The 17,262-nt window shown below is 34.5% G+C and overlaps 1 protein-coding gene across 1 annotated transcript in view; it reads right to left on the bottom strand.

Annotated features, from left to right (window-relative positions):
• Positions 1 to 9,136: 9,136 nt before the first annotated feature.
• LOC136032704 (guanine nucleotide exchange factor subunit Rich-like) overlaps positions 9,137 to 17,262 on the bottom strand; it is a 131,123-nt gene continuing 122,997 nt past the window's right edge. The window contains exon 22 of the mRNA XM_065713009.1: positions 9,137 to 15,382. Within this exon, the coding sequence (XP_065569081.1) occupies positions 15,100 to 15,382 (283 nt within the window). The 3' untranslated portion in view covers positions 9,137 to 15,099. The remainder of the gene's footprint in view (positions 15,383 to 17,262) is intronic.

Genomic DNA, 17,262 nt, shown 5'->3' with positions numbered 1-17,262 from the left:
GAACTCTGTCCAGATAATCTTAGATTGTGTTAACAAGCCCACTGTTTGCACTCTTTGGGGAATTAAAATGCAAAATAAATAGTTCAGGTTACTCACAGCTATTACAAATTTTTCTGAATATGAAAAATTCTCGAGAAATAAAACAGAGGAAGAAATTTTCAGGCCTCCTTCAACATAGTCATTTACTATTGACAACACTTAATTGCAGTTGATTTTGAACTAATAATTAAGTTACCAAGGAAATCAAAAATGTTTTAAGCCCCCGAACCCATATTGGGTCCGCCCATACTTGATACATGTAAATGGTGTTGATTTACAAAATAACTACGCCTTGAAAGAAAGGCTACCCTTTCATAAGCTGTTTGGTACCATTTAGCTTATTTTTTGCTTATTTTCGGTTTTTAGCTTATTTTTGGCAGAATTTCCGCCACCGTTGTTTTAAGTTGACAAACGCTACCGCCAAAAACTGTGCAAATGTACTTAAGGTCCTCGTCATTAAAAGTAAAATTCCTGACTTTTCCAAATCTTTTAAGATACATTTATGGCAGTATAAGTTTCCAATTAACCATTTCATATCGTCATATCAAAAATGTATCGTCAAAACATAATTTTATCTCTGAGTTACTGTTTTACAAGAGATTAGCAATGAAATGAAAGAGCTGGTGCGTTAATGGCTTAAAAAACAAAAACAAAAAAAGTTAAGTGCAAAAAGGAGAGAAAGCAGACTAAAAGTATCAAGTTGAAGTTTTCAAGGCTGCTATAATAACTACTTACACTTTTACTATTTAACTAAATCAGAAAGGCATAATTGCATTCAGCTTGTAAAAATAGCATTTTTAGAGAAAGCCATCGTTTTATCCCTTTGATACATAACAAAAAAAAACCTTACATTATATATTCGGTAATTTTCCATTTCAAAGTTTCCAATTAACCATTTCAAAGAATCAAATATTATTGTCACTATCCTTGGTACTTTAGTGCAAAAATAAATGCCATTTATTAGTGGACTCAAAATATATGTGAAAATACACGGACAAAGCTTGGGCAAGATTGATTTATCATGGAGGTATACAACTATACATCTAGTATACAACCTTTAATATACCTCTTAGTATACCAATCAAATAATTAGATTTCGTTTTCACAGTCTTGGTAGTTGAACAGCAAGTGCCACAGAACCGAGCTTCACTTGGTGAAAAAAAAGTTCTCTTTTATCATTTTAAAAACAACTTTAATTTGTTCTTTGTTTTTTATTTGGCAAAGCTTTTTGTATACCAACAAACAATTCTATGCGATCCACAATCAGACTGAACTGTAAAGTGCTTTTTAAGATATTTAGTATAGACACTCATCATCAGCAAAATAGAGTATAACCCTTCCACATACATGTGACCTCATTTATCTGAAAAATATTTTTCTTAAAAATAAAGACACTAGACGAATTTCCTGAAAGTCGTGATCAATCTAGGTCGTTTTTTCATACTGTATTTTCAGAAAAATATATTGCTGTTCTCGAGGAAAAATTTATATGTAGATAAATAAATAACATATATATATATATATATATATATATATATATATATATATATATATATATATATATATATATATATATATATGTATATATATATATATATATATATATATATATATATATATATATATATATATATATATATATATATATATATATATATATATAATGATTGTATATGAGGTTTTGTCAATCATACCGAGCTCAAAATACCAAGAAACTTTTGTCATGTCTGCATTTTACAGTAGTACCTACCGGTAATTAAATAAAAAAAAACAAGTTTTTTTAACTGAAAGTAAGGAGCGACATTAAAACTTAAAACGAACAGAAATTACTTCGTATATGAAAGAGGCTGCTTCCTCATCAACGCCCCGCTCTTTACGCTAAAGTTTTTTACTGTTTTAAAAAGAAGAGTTGAGAGACAGAGTCAAAGCGGCTGCTTCCTCATCAACGCCCCGCTCTTTACGCTAAAGTTTTTTACTGTTTTAAAAAGAAGAGATGAGAGAAAGAGTCAAACTTTAGCGTAAAGAGCGGGGCGTTGATGAGGAAGCAGCCCCTTTGACTCTGTCTCTCAATTCTTCTTTTTAAAACAGTAAAAAACTTTAGCGTAAAGAGCGGGGCGTTGATGAGGAAGCAGCCTCTTTCATATACGAAGTAATTTCTGTTCGTTTTAAGTTTTAATGTCGCTCCTTACTTTCAGTTAAAAAACTTGTTTTTTTTATTTAATTTCTGAGCGTTTTTGAATCAATGCATGTTTTGATTTTGGCTCTCCGCAGAGGAATAATTAAAACGAAATTTGTATTTTTTTTTTTTTTTTTGGCTAAATGGCTTTCTCATAATTTTGACAAAAAAAGAGCGGGGGAGGAAGCCTAGTTGCACTCCGATTTTTTGGTTAATTAAAAAGGCAACTAGAACTTTTAATTTTTTACGAATATTTTTATTAGTAAAAGATTTACGTAACTTATAAATTAGCTTACGTAAAGAACTTTTGTATTCTCATATTTTTATTACATATATGAGGGGGTTCGCTCCCTTGTCAGATCCTCGCTCTTTACACTAAAGCTTAAATTTTGTCCCAATTCATTAAGAATGACCCCAGAATCACAAAAGCCGTAGAATAAATAGTTGAAATTACTAAAAATACTTTAACGTAAAGAGCGAGGTATTAGGAGGAGGTGAGCCCCTCAAATGGGTAATAATTTCTGTTTGTTTTAAGTTTTAATGCTGTACCTTACTTCCAGCTGAAAGAACTTTTTCATATTTATTTTTTTATTGTGTTTTTAAATAATGCTAGTAAATCCTGCGCTCCCTTCATGGAGATTTTCTTCCCCCATGACAAATTATCGATGGAAAGTTCCCCCAGTATTTCTCCCTCTCCTCAACCCCTCCCCCAACCAAAAAAATCCTCCTGAAAACGCCTGTACACTTCCCAATAACCATTACTATATGTAAGCATTGGTCAAAGTTTGTAACTTGTTGCCCCTCCCATGGGGACGGTGGGGGAGTAAGTCGTCCCCAAAGACATAGTTATAAGGTTTTTCGACTACGCTTAATAAAATGGCTATCTCAGAATTTTGATCCGTTGACTTTGGTAAAATAATTAGCGTGGGAGGGGGCCTAGGTGCCCTCCAATTTTTTGGTCACTTAAAAAGGGCACTAGAACTTTTCATTTCCGTTAGAATGAGCCCTCTTGCAACATTCTAGGACAACTGGGTCGATACGATCACCCATGGAAAAAAAAAACAAAAAAAACAAAACAAATAAACACGCATCCGTGATCTGCCTTCTGGCAAAAAATACAAAATTCCACATTTTTGTAGATAGGAGCTTGAAACTTCTATAGTATGGTTCTCTGATACGCTGAATCTGATGGTGTGATTTTCGTTAAGATTCTATGACTTCTAGGGAGGGCGTTTTCCCCTATTTTATAAAATAACGCAAATTTTCTCAGGCTCGTAACTTTTGATGGGTAAGACTAAACTTGATGAAACTTATATATTTAAAATCAGCATTGAAATGCGATTCTTTTGATGTAGGTATTGGTATCAAAATTCCATTTTTTAGAGTTTTGGTTACTATTGAGCCGGGTCGCTCCTTACCACAGTTCGTTACCACGAACTGTTTGAAAGAACCTTAGCTTGTGTCTCTATTTGAGAAATAATTTTTTCATTTGGCTCCTGATTTTCCGAGAAGTAAGAAGACTGAGTGTCAGGCTCATACACACAGTTTTTTCAGGGAGGGGGCAATACCTAAAACATTTCTTTTGATGATACGGATAAAAAGTGTTAAAAAAAATTCGGTAAAATTTAATATTTCGGGGGAGACAGGCCAAACGACTCCTCCTGCTACGTACACACACACTGAACTGGGAGCGTAGCTCTTTTTGGAACATAGTGAAAGATAAAAAATCAACATACTACATGAACCGTCGTCGAAACATCTTGAAAAGTTTTTCCCGTTCTTCATTTGGGCTACGATGGTGATTTGTGTCCACCTAAATGCAGTATATTGCTAATTGATTTTCTAATGACATCAATTTCCAAATGACGTTCGGATAAAGGTAAATGAAGATCCACTTGGACTGCACTTTTAGTATTTATTTTGTTTGAAAAAGTAAAAATCAATTAATATAATTCCATCATGTCCTTTTTGCATAGGCTATAGACAATTTACCACTTTAGAATTTTTTTTCGCAAAGATTTTGTTCAATGACAATTATTCCTTCATTTGGGGTACAATACCAACCCCCATGCAAAATTTCTTCTCAATATTTTAATTTTCAAGTAATGTTTGTAGACAGTCAAGTGAAGACTAATTTGACTTGTTCTCCTGCATTTAATGTCCTTGAAGAGGTAGAAAATCAATCTAACTCATTGTATCTTCTGATAAATTGCCATTATAGGTCGTTTTGAGAATTATTTTGAAATGCCTGAGAAATTTGACGAAAACAAAACGAAAACAAAAGAAAAACTAGGAACAAAACGCTTTCTGAAAATATAATTACGAAGTATAAGTAACTTCCCTAAGATGGACGCCCTCCAAATGGATCAGATTCTGTTACAAATGGAATTTTCGCTACGTTTCTGTTCATAATGTAATAATATGAGCTAAATGAATTATAAAAGATCAGGGCTTAATTAAGAATCTGTAACAAGAGGCTCCCATACAGAACTACGAAAGGTTGAACTATGGCGAATATGGAGACACTTATTTTGGAGGTAAATGAGTTTTACAAAAAGTTTGTTTGTATATTCTTTTCATAAAATTTGCAAATTTCCTTTAAAAAAAATGTAACATTAATTTTTAAACACACTTTATGGTACTTCAAGTGTCTGCAACTGTAGCAACTTCAAATAGAGAGAGACCTCAACACCGAATACTCCTAAGTTATGCATATAAATTGCAAACATTGAGCAGGAGCTATCAATAGCAAGCATCAGAGCACTAAAAATAAAGATTGTCAATTAAGTCTGGGTACCCTCACGAGACAAAACGGGCCCAAGACGAATTATATGACCCTTCCTCCTTGCTTAAACAATCATCTAAATATAAAACACAATTATTTTAGCATTCTTATTTATAGTTAATTATATTTTTCAAAGATAAATCCGGAAACAATTAAAACCGCGTACTCTGACCAAAAAAAACTAAACCAAAAATAAAAGCTTCCTTCAAGAAAATTTTGTTTTATTTTTGCAAGCATTACAAAAATTGGGTAATTTTGAAAATAATCCCTCAATCACTTATGTACAAAATCTTCGGAATTTAATTTCTTTTGGAATCCAAGGAAAATACGGAACATGTATACTTTTCTGTTTTTAAATTAAAAAATAACAAAAATAGTCTTTCTAAATTAAAAACAATAATTTCCAAAAAATTGGAAAAAAACTTTGATTTTAGTCTTTCTAAATCCTCAAGATTCAAAAATTAATTCTGGAAATTCTCATGGTTTGTTTATTTAGCCTACATCCCTTGTATAACAGCTAACTCAGAAAAAAATTTAATGTGTCTAGTATTTTTCAATTTCAAGACATAGTATTTTCAGTCTTTTTTTGGAACATAGGGACTTTGGGACTTACGAAATCCCATGGAGCTTTTTCTGTTGTTTCTTAAACATTCTGAAACTCACATTTTTAAACATTCTAAAACTCACAAAATTTCTGAACTCACATTTGATTTGTTATCCTTCGGTCGCAACCGTCCGTACCAAAAATAATGACTAAAAACTAAAAAGCAACTGAACACATCTATGGAAAGATCTTCGCAACAAAAGAACTGATCCAACTTGAGATTCTTCAGAAGATGCAGACGCAATCAAAAAGCATCATCAGATTTGAAAGCCTTGCTTTCTATTCCATTCACTTGAGACAAGTGATTAAAAACACTATTGGACCAAAAGATTTAGGTGCTTAGGTCTAATTAAAGACGCATAAAGAATATTCTTCATAGAGATTGTTTCCAAGAAAGATCGAAGTTACGAAAGAAGAAAAAAAATTCCTTTTATATAAATAAATACAAAGAAATTTACAAGTACAATGCAAAATTCTTGGTCAAAACAGTGAAAAAAAAATAAAAAACGAATATTTCGATTTCAGTATTGGAAGCCTTTACCAAAATTAAAGAATAGAGCTAAAACATACAATAGAATAACAAAAACGAAGAAACTCAAAAACTTAAAATCCAATGATTAGTTATTACGGTTTATAATTAGTTACTGTAATTTAACTATTGTACTACTTAATTTATTATATTCACTGTCTTGCGCAAAAATTTAACACGTTCTTAATGCATCAATCCATCAGCATTATTACAATTCGCTCAAATATGAACAAAATTGAAATAAATTGAAAAAAAAATTAAAATTAGTTACGATAATTGATAACCTCAGTAGGTAAACTGATTATCAGTCGCACAAGGTAAGAGGGTGGGGGGGGGTTGTCTCTAGGGTTTGTAAAAATGTTAACTTGTTCTTTGGCTCTAAAAGCAAATTTTCTACTTTTTGTTTCAACTGTAAATTTTTTACAGGTGTCGAGTCAAAGTGTTCGGGTTAGTAATTGCCCAAATAACAACCAGCCTGAAATAAAGATTGAAAAAAAAACAAAAACAAACAGCTTATTTCCGACGTATATTTCTTACAATCCACAACATTCAACCTTACGAGTCAAGGTGAAATGCCAGATTTGACCCTTTGGAACGTAGCAGAGATGGTGAAAATTTTCATGATGAGCTGAAAAGCTTGGCCTCAGTTTACGATGAAATTGTTAGCACGGGTGGTAAAAATAGGTGGTAATTGCACAATTTGCACGTATTAGCTACTATTAAGGCTCAATCTGTGCTTACTAGCTTATACTTCAGTTTTCTGGTCCACAAATATTTGCTGACACTTTCGCTTTCTCAAGTCATCTGTGAAAGATCCTTCAGAAAACTCAAGCTCATTAAGGCAAGATTGAGGACTAAAAACCAAGATGATCTCTTGGAAGTATTCGAGTTGATGTCGTGTGAGCGGGAGGTGCTTGATTCAGTGCAGTTTGAAGATACTTTAGAAGGCGGCAATGAGATCTGAAGACTTTAACATCGCTTTTGTCGGTGCGGTAGTTTTTTCTCTCTTTTAGTCCAGTATATATATATATATATATATATATATATATATATATATATATATATATATATATATATATAAATATATATATATATGTGATCTAAATACATATTTTGTGTTGTGACAGAAAGTCAAAAATCTCTCGGTGGTCTTAAACATCCTTCTGAAGAGGACAAATATCGTGAACGTTCTTTGGCCCAGATTTCTATGATGCAGGACGAAAGCTGAAAATTTTATAGACTACTTCTTTCTTAGTGGTTAGTACTAATTTGCCTGGTGATGCAAATTTTGGGGCGATTGACGCGGAGCTTTGGCGATTTTCCACTCAATGTTCAACGCTATTTCTGATTAAATACGAGAAAACACAATAAATTCATTCTACCAGGAGGGTCATAGGCAGGGCCACCTAACCCAAATGCCCCCTTATCTTTTTGCCCCCATTCGACCTCTGACTAGGAGTCAGTTGTCAAAGAACTAGCTAGTTCTCAGAGAGATGAATCAGTACAATTTTGACATACCAGATCTGAGTGAAATTTGGTGGAAAGGTATTGGCCAAGAGAACCTAGAGGATGGATATTTGCTATCTTATATTGGCAATGACACCGATCATGGGTCAGGGGTAAGAATATCGATGTCCTCGAAGTTCATAGATTTGTTCTCAAATAAACACCTGTAAATTACACAATAATGTTAGCTCTATTCGGTACAGAGCACAAATGGTTCTCAGTGACTGTGTGCTATGCACTTACAAATTTGGGGAATGAGGATGTCAAGGGCAGCTTCAGCAAGACATTACAGTCTATTACAAAAGATATTCTAGGGCCACTGGGTCGATACGATCACCCTAGGGGGAAAAACAAACAAAAAACACGCATCCGTGATCTTTCTTCTGGCAAAAAATACAAAATTCCACATTTTTGCAGATAGAAGCTCGAAACCCCTACATTAGGGTTCTCTGATACTCTGAATCTGATGACGTGATTTTCATTAAGATTCTATGACCTTTAGGGGATGTTTCTCCCTTGTTTTTAAATAAGGCAAATTTTCTCAGGCTCGTAACCTCTGATGAAAAAGGCTGAACTTAATGAAAACTTGTATATTTGAAATCACCATAAAACATAAATCCGATTCTTTTGATATACCTATTAGTATCAAAATTCTATTTTTTCGAGTTTTGGTTACTATTGAGCCGGGTCGCTCCTTACTGTACAGTTCGTTACCACGAACTGTTTGAAACAATAATTGTCAACTACAAAGATCCTTGCATCTGCAATGAGGCATATGGGGTCTCAGTTGGGTCCAAGCAATTCCAGATAAAGTCCGTCCACCCCAGTACTCAAATATGAAGAATTTTGTGAAATAACAAGTTTAATCAATCGGAGAACTTAAGCAATAAAGATAGCTCTTTTGGGAAATTTCTAAGGTCCAACTCTTTAAAACTAGGAATTCTAAGGGGATAATGTCTGAGGCTTGGAGTGCTCAAAGAGGGACCACAGGTGTGGAATTCTCCCCCGGACGGTGTGAAGCTAGCAGATAATGTTAGCCAGTTCAAAAGTAGGTTGAAACTTTACCTTCTGAGAAGTTGTTAATGATTTAGATTAAAATTTCATTATTTATTTTAGTTAATTTTATTCTTTAGTTTCTTAGTTTTTGATTTACAGGCAAGATATGAGCATACACTAGTAGTAGGTTATAAGGTAGAAAACCACCACCAAATAAAATCAAAATTGTCTCTTGATGATTGTTGAACGATGATGTAGCCGTTTGTTTCGTTCATAAATTAGTTTGTCTTTTTTTAAAGAAAAATGTTGCAAAGTCGAAAAAGAATCTGGAAGTTTTCTAGACTTCTAGAAGAATCTAGAAGTGCCCAGTTTTCTCCGTAAACTGGGCACTTTGCCCTCTAAAGGCAAATGTATTAGACAATAAGTTTCCCTTCCTTTCGTGCCTCCTACTACGGGCCTTCATACTTTGTCATCTATGAAAGTTTTTTTACTTGGTAAAAATAACATGTACGAAATTTTTTATTAGTAACAGAAAGAGTACACATTATTTCCAACTGATGAACAATAACTAAAGAGTAAAATGGCAATGCGCACTAGCAAAAGATATAACCCACAAATAAGACCCCATCCAGGGGGTTCAGGGTTTGAACCCCACTCCCAATCCAAAAATTGGTCCGACTCGTAAAAACGTAAAAAAACAAATAAAAAAAAATTCATGCGTATTTTTTTAAGTCCCCCCTCGAACAAAAATCCTGGATACGCCCTTGCTCATAAACTACCTTAGTATTGCTGGATAATTTAGTGCACAAATAATATACCTAAAAATTTTATTCACATGGTATTTATCAATTTTGAAGGAAAATTAACTAAAAATAAAGAATCTAAGATTAATTCACAATTACATAAACATTTTTACTCACTCACTATATAATGTAAAATGAACCTCAAGATTATTGCAAATTTCGAGAAACTCAGCAAATTCTTGTTTCTCCAATGAATCTCAAAAGAAAACCTAATAAAACAGGCGAAAAGTCAGGAATATAGATATAGAAATAAAAAAAAGAGACAATTTTTAATTTTGTTCTGTAAAAGGATTAGTGTAATTACAACTAAGATTAGGGTAAAATTACAACTAGTCCTAGCGATTTGTAAACATAACACACATTCAGGCAAGGATTTATCTTCATTTTATAATTTTTCATGAAATTAAATGTAATTCAACATTCCTGCCAAAACTAAATACCGATTTTTCGTTCATAGAACAAATTTGCCTATACCGGCCACCGAAGACACCTTGAACTCGATTCTTGATGTACAATTTCGGCAAAATACAACAAATTAGTATGTACATGGAACAATTCGTGATGATTGGAGAATAATCTTTCCTCATAATGACTAAAATGTCACCTCGCAAAAAAGGAAAATAGTGGCATAAAAACGCAGTTTTGGGAAATTCACAACACCTGAGAAAACCCTTTATTCATCATTAAGTCAACCGAAGAATGATCTGAAGTTTTTCTGGAGCAGGAAAACTACCAATTTAAAATTTTTGACTTAGTGCAATTTTCACTTTCCTTTTTTTGAAAAATATAACAATTGCTCTACCCCTGGGAAGGTTCCCGTTAATTTATTACACTTGAAGGAAACCTTAAATAATTCTGAAAACTACTTTAAACACTCATAAATGCCTTTTACCTCATCCCCAAAGCGCATTGCTTCACTTAAGACCCCCCCACCCCCTCCCCACTCAAAGGATAAATATATATACAACTTTGTATTGCCATTATACTTTACAGTAACGAACGCTAATGTTTTACAATAACAAATGAAACTCATGTGGCAAAGAAAAGAGTGGCCCAAACGTAGTATTTAATGGCAATATATAAGGCGGGCAATATATTTATTCCTTAGGAGGTCGGGGAAAATGAAGCAATATGCATTTAGAAATGAGATGAGTAATTATCTTAAATTGTTTTAAGATCGGTTTCAGAATTTCCTAGGGCTTCCTAAAAATGGTTCAATGGTCTTAAACTACAAATTTTAAAATAAAGTGACATCCTCCGTATCCCCTTCCATTCTCATTTCTATGTTCTTATGTTATACATTTTGGATTTCTTTTCAGAAATTCAAAAACATTATTTTATTTCAAAGCACCAATCCCAAAAGTTTTTTTTCTTTCTGTTGATCAATATTCCTAAAAAACTGAACTTCAACTTTTGAGTGTTTATATATCAGCGGGAGACTATTAGCCTGAGGTTCCAGGTGTACATACTAGAGGTTCTGGAAGTCGGGCTATGAAGCTTGGGATTGGTAATACCCATCTGAGAGCCCGAAAATCGACTCATGAAGTCCGAAAAATTGACTCTCCCCCAGAGCTCCAAGGTTCGGGAGCTGGCAGCCCCCTCGTCAACGTTTAATCAAAATTAAAGGGTATGCGCTCTTCTTCTTAGAAAATGATGTACTACACAACACAATCAATAGCATGCAAATCAGAATCTGAATAGTTTCTTTTTAAGATTTTAAATATCTAGTGCAAAGAAGCCAAAAAATTTTTTGCACCACTCTAGGAATGGAGCATTTTTTTTTAGTTTGTCACAAATCTGAAACAAGATATTGTACAAAAGGTTAGAAGTCAAAGCAAAAAGTAAAAAGTTTAAAAATCGTAGTTTTTTTCTGACGAACTTAACCTACTTCGTAAACACCATGCCTGGCAAAAGTGACCAAGACATTTATCACGATGGTCTTACTGGATCAAATCAAGTAATCTATCGAACAGAGACAATACAGAGGACTGAAAGACTGTAATACCTCAGTGTACCTAGTGCGGATGTACGATAGTCACCTCAAGTAGGTTGAAAAGGGTCACAGTTTTGTTCACCATGGTGCCATATACTTCCGAAAGGTCTTTGATTTAATTAATGGCATTGTAGCTGCCCTTAATCTCAAGCTAATGGGGGCTGAGAAAAAGACTCTTACGCTCGTGTTGGACTTTCTCAGTCAGAGGATGCAGCGTCTGTTTGCTCTCTACGAAGGTGGTAGTAATTCCGAATGGTTCTCATCCACCTGTGGAGCCGCTCAAGGCACTAAGCTCGCAACTATTTTATTCTTGTCTGTAATTATCTTCCTCCTAGCTGACTATGACAATCGCTACAAGTTCGTCGACGACCTGTCATTTATCCTGAAATATTTAGTACAAAACGGAGTTGTGACGCCACAATTCAGTTTTTCAGTGTTTTCACAAAAGAATGCGCGGAGCTAAAGCTTGACATTAATCGGAACAAGTCGAAGATAGTGCGCTCTAACCCGCTAAAAAGCGATTTTATGGAGCCAAATGTTCCATTCCTTCTAACAAACAGTATCAAGATCCTTGGAGTTACTTTCTCCATTTACTTCAGCTTTGCCGCACATGGCGAAAACGTGGTTAAAAGAACACAAACGCTAGTCTACAGATTTTAAACGGTATGCGTAGGTTCAGTGCGAACAAAGAGAGCATTAAGTATGCACACCTAACGTAAGTCCGCCCCATTTCGGAACATTTTGCCCTGTTTGGGCGCACTCAGCACTTAGAACATTGTATCTTTGTCAGGAGCTTGAATCGGTTCAGAGGCGAGCGGTATCGATCATCTTGGGCCGCCATGACATCCCCTACGAAAAGGCTCTGGAAGTGCTGGGACTGTCGTCACTCCAAAACCGGTACGAAATTCTGATAATGAGTTTTGGAAAGTTCTTGCTTTCTAAATCTTAGCACCGTGACATTCTACCTGATCAACCTCTACCATCAAGGACAAGAAAGCATGACAAGTTAGTTCCCGTTAAAGTAAGAACAAAGATATGGTAATTCTTTCATCCCAATTTTTATCGATATGTACAATAAGAGCTAATGTTTATAGTTTGATCTACATTTACAAATGTATTTTGAATATTTTGAATATGTTGTAGAGAAACGCAAATCAGCGATAGCTGCCACGTTTTTGCTATTGAACCTGTCAAATACTACTACTACTTGGTATATGTTGAACCAGTCAAAACAAGATCACAATAGTCGTATACATTCATCTACACGGGAGCCGGCGTCCCCACCTCCCCAGAAAATTCTCCGCACGTATAATTAATAACCATAGAGAAAGTACAAAATTGATGCCACAAAATGTCGATCGGATGCCCTAAGAGGTAACAAAAGGACCAGATATAGAAAACAGTTTTAGGGCAGGGGCTGATTTTGCCTTATAAAAAAGGACTAGAACCCTCAATTATCGATCAAATGAGTATCCCCAAAAGTTTCTACGACCACGAGGGGAGGTTTGAGATGAGGAAGAGGCAGCTCACTTTTATTACGGAATAAATTTTGCTAATTTTGGGGTTTAATTTTACTCTTTACTTTCATAATGATAGTTTAGACCCGAAATATCCCCAGAAATCAAGAGAGATTGAATGTCAATTTCTACACTACCTCTCAACCCGTCCCTTCCTTAAACTAATTCTGTATTTACCTGAAGGCTCAATGAGAGTTAGAATGTTTTGGGATTAAAATACACCCTTGAGGCATATACCCCCTTCAAATTTTATGAGACCACCCTTCCCATAAAAAATTTATATCTTAACAATAAACAGCTTGTATAGCTTACAGCCCTTGCCCTGGGGGCTGGAAGGGGGGTTGTCAAACCCACATGCATGGTTATTTAGCCTTTGGACTATTTTGAACAAAATACCTTTGTCAAGATTTTGATCGAGTTTGTTTGGGAAAGTGGGAGGAATAATCAGAAGGAGTTTTCGAGAGGGAAAACGCATAGACCCCATCTCAACACAACCTTAGTGAACTTGTAAATGACGTTGTATCCCAGCTTCTACCATAAATTTTAATTTTAGAGGCAACTGTGAATAAGGACGCAACTAAGAGGGGAGAGGGAGTACTCCTCCAAAAAAGTTCTCAGGCGTCGGCACGCAGTGCCAACCCCTTGGAACACTGGGGGTCTTAATTTAGCTAGTATGACGCATTTGTTGGCACATTGGAAGACTTTGTTGGCACATTCTTTATATCTCCCCGCCCACTTCCAACTCGAAACCCTAGTTTCACCTCTGACTGCCAACGGTAGTTTTTTTTTTTTTTTATAAATATCAATTTTGCTTCTGTAAATAGTATCTTTATTATCCATTTCAAAAAATCAGATAAATTCCTTAGCTTCACAGTTTAGGGAACGCAATTCACAATTTACGATTTTGGGAATCTGAGTAATATCTCAGTGTGACGCTGCATGCAACATAACACCTTTTGAGTTACCACAGCCGTGTAAATTCCATCAAATATCATCATTTCAAGGATTCTAACTCCCGAGTTAACTTTAAGCGAAGGTGTAAAAAGCATTAAAGTAAAACGAGTAAATAAAAAGGAAATTCATAAAAACGAAAATAATTAAAGTAAAATTGAAAATAAAAGGAAAATGAAAATGAAACCCGACTTCTTGAATGTGTTAAGTAGAAACCTACAGAGCCGTATACATCTTAAAAAACTAGAAAAAATCAGAAATCAAAAAATTAGAAATCTAATAAAACAAACGTCCATATGAGTTATGCACTTTTTGTTAATAGTGAGCGAGCCGATGAAAAATAAGCCAGAAAGGCCGATCAGCCATCGGCCACAAAGGCTGATGAAAAATCAGCAGAAAATAACCGAAAATCACATGGCACCAAACAGGTTATGAAGATAAAGCTTTTATTTGAATTTTATTTGGGTATAAATTCCCAAAGAAAATTAAATGTCTTCGGGAATCAACAGAATAATGAAAATGTAATAGAGCCCTAAATCTTCATCATTTTGAAATAACCAAAAGAATTTTTTTTAGAAAACCACCGTTTTTACAAATGGACCTAGAAGGATTCAAGGGACAAGATTTCATTACTCTGACATCCCTAAAAATTAAAAAAGATGGACATATGCTATTTATCGTAATGAATTGTACAGGGCTTTCCATCGTATCTCCATTAGGCGTGCACAGAGACTTATCAACTGAATGGATACCAGATAAATATTGAAGATGCAATGCAAAATTGAGAGGGTAAACTGCTACCACTGGTACTATCTAACAATAATAATGGCAATCAAGTAAGAAATAATGATAAAATCAAGCCACTAGTCAAGCAAAATTAGTGGCAATAAATCAAGACCTAAATAACCGGTTGTTCCTGCTTCAGAAATTTTAAAAAACATTTAATTTAACTAATCTTAATTTGGTTAATTTAAACTTTATTAATTAGTTTCACTGATTTGATCATTTTAATTAATTAGTTTTAATATATTTAACTTCAATGAATTATTTTTAATTTAGTTACGTTTGTTGTATTAATTGCTTAATTAATTTAATTAAACAATCTTTCAAATTATATAATAAATTAATACGGGTGCAAACAAATTTTGGCGTTGGCTATAATGAAAGAGGCACTTGTAGAGTCCAAAGGCACCCACTACTTCACTGAATACTACATCGAGAATCCTTTCCTTCACTTAGACTCTTTGTCTCGACGTCAACAGCACCAATAGCACTATTATTGTTAGAAGCAAATGTCATTTCACTAAAACTCCTTGTTAGATGCGCAGATTCAAGTAGGGGTGATAAAGTTGGACATTCTGTAGGCAACGATGTAGTAGTTGATGGCTCAATGGCATTGTCCACTTCTGCTATTGTTGGCACAGATTTTAAACATATAGAAATGTGGTTTGTAGCTGCCGCAAGGACTGGGCGATATCCAACGCTTAAAAAAAACATATATTTAGCTTTATGTATTCTTTTCTATTTACTTGAACCATGTATATTACAGTTTCAACTATCACTAGTTACCCTATATATACAGTATTTGACCATGTACTAGATATACGTCCTTACAGGTCATTCATGTTGTGTTTTATGTCGTATTTGACTTGGTCAATTTGTTGAGTCTTTCTTTATGCTCTCATTACCATGTATTCGTACCTTAATTTAGCATGTGGTTTATGTAGATGTATTTTACAACTTTTATATAATCTTTTTGCTTACTTTGACTATATTTATTATAGTTTGGACATTATATACTTCGTCTACATATGGACTATTCGACTATGTAGTAGTCGAAGCCAACCAACCCCCCCCCCCAAGCCCCAACGCGCGCGTAAGTCGTTACGCGCTATATTAGTTACGCGCCATCGTAGTTGTGTCCCTATGTCCCACCTGTGAATATAGATAGATATATATATGTTTTTAACTACCTAAAACTTGCGAATATACAATATTCTTCGCTGTCCCATTGTCTGTGCATATAAATAGATTGTCAGGTTTACCGATTCTTGAACATGCAACATATAAGTGTCCATGGGAAAACAATCCGTATTCAGATCTATACCACATTTTTCTAATGATTGCCCTTGACCTTTGTTGATGGTAACTGCTAATCGAATATTCCCTGTGTCCCCGTCGTCATTTATATATTCCCCTGTGCCCTTCCGGCGTCCCCGTTGTAGTTGTGTCCCCTGTCCCGGTTGTCATTTATATTCCCTGTGTCCCGGTCGACATTTGTGTCCCGGTCTGTAATTTCTCTATAGTGTCCCGGTCGTCATTTATATTCCTTGTGTCCCGGTGTCCCGGTCTGTAATGTCATAAAGTCTTCAATGGCTCTGGTGGTGCAGCCAGTTGAGGAAGTTTAACTTTTCCTGAGGCGCAACACAATCCCATTGTTTCACTAACTCTTTGAGCCACTTCCTCGACTGTTTCTTCTGCCATTGTAGGATTTATACTAAAATTTCTCTTTGAATTAACTCTTTGAGCAGCTTCCTCGGCTGTGTCTTCTGCCATTGTAGGATTTATACTAAAACTTCTCTTTGAATCTCCCCCTTATATACTTATAATGACGTCATTTATAAAGCCTTATATGCTTATAATGACGTCATATGCGTACAAACAAACATACAACTTATTTATATATATATATATATATGCTTTACATACTGAATGCTACATCTACAAATAAGCATGTTCTACATGCTTGAAAGCAATTGTACTCACAATGAGGCAAAAAAAGAGTAGATAGGGAGATAAAATTTCCAAAGGATCAGCTGGATAACAGACCCCAGGAAGTTTCGAATACAAAATAAAATCCACATTTTTTTCATTTAATAGCATAAAATGTAAATGAAAAGGAACAACAACCTCTCTAAATAAAAAAAAAAAACTAGAAAAATCAAAATACTTAAAAAAATTCCATAATAAAGAAAAAGAAAAATATAGCCTCACTTCGTCTAAAATTAAAAGTAGGCAACACGGAAAGAAATGAAGCAACGAATTATTTTACGCTGCATACAAAAGCCTACCAATTGTGAACTTTACAGAAATCGACAGGTCTAGAAGGATAACTTAGCCTATATGTGGAAAAAAAAGGCCCTGGTGCACTTTTGCCACAAAAAAAAACATTTTTTGTCATCTGTTTAGCCGGAAAATAGGAATTTGGCTCAAAAGGGCTTAAAAAACAATTGGATAACAACCTACAAAAATAAAACAAAGCATTACTTGCTCTTTCCTAGTTGTCAATGTTCTACTGCACAGCAACATTTTAAATAATTTTCTCAATTATCATATTCCATTACTAGCGGGCATTCAAATTAG

The sequence above is a fragment of the Artemia franciscana genome, chromosome 11, assembly GCF_032884065.1.
Source record: "Artemia franciscana chromosome 11, ASM3288406v1, whole genome shotgun sequence".
NCBI classification, from domain to species: domain Eukaryota; kingdom Metazoa; phylum Arthropoda; class Branchiopoda; order Anostraca; family Artemiidae; genus Artemia; species Artemia franciscana.
This window is presented reverse-complemented; position numbering and strand designations above follow the sequence as displayed.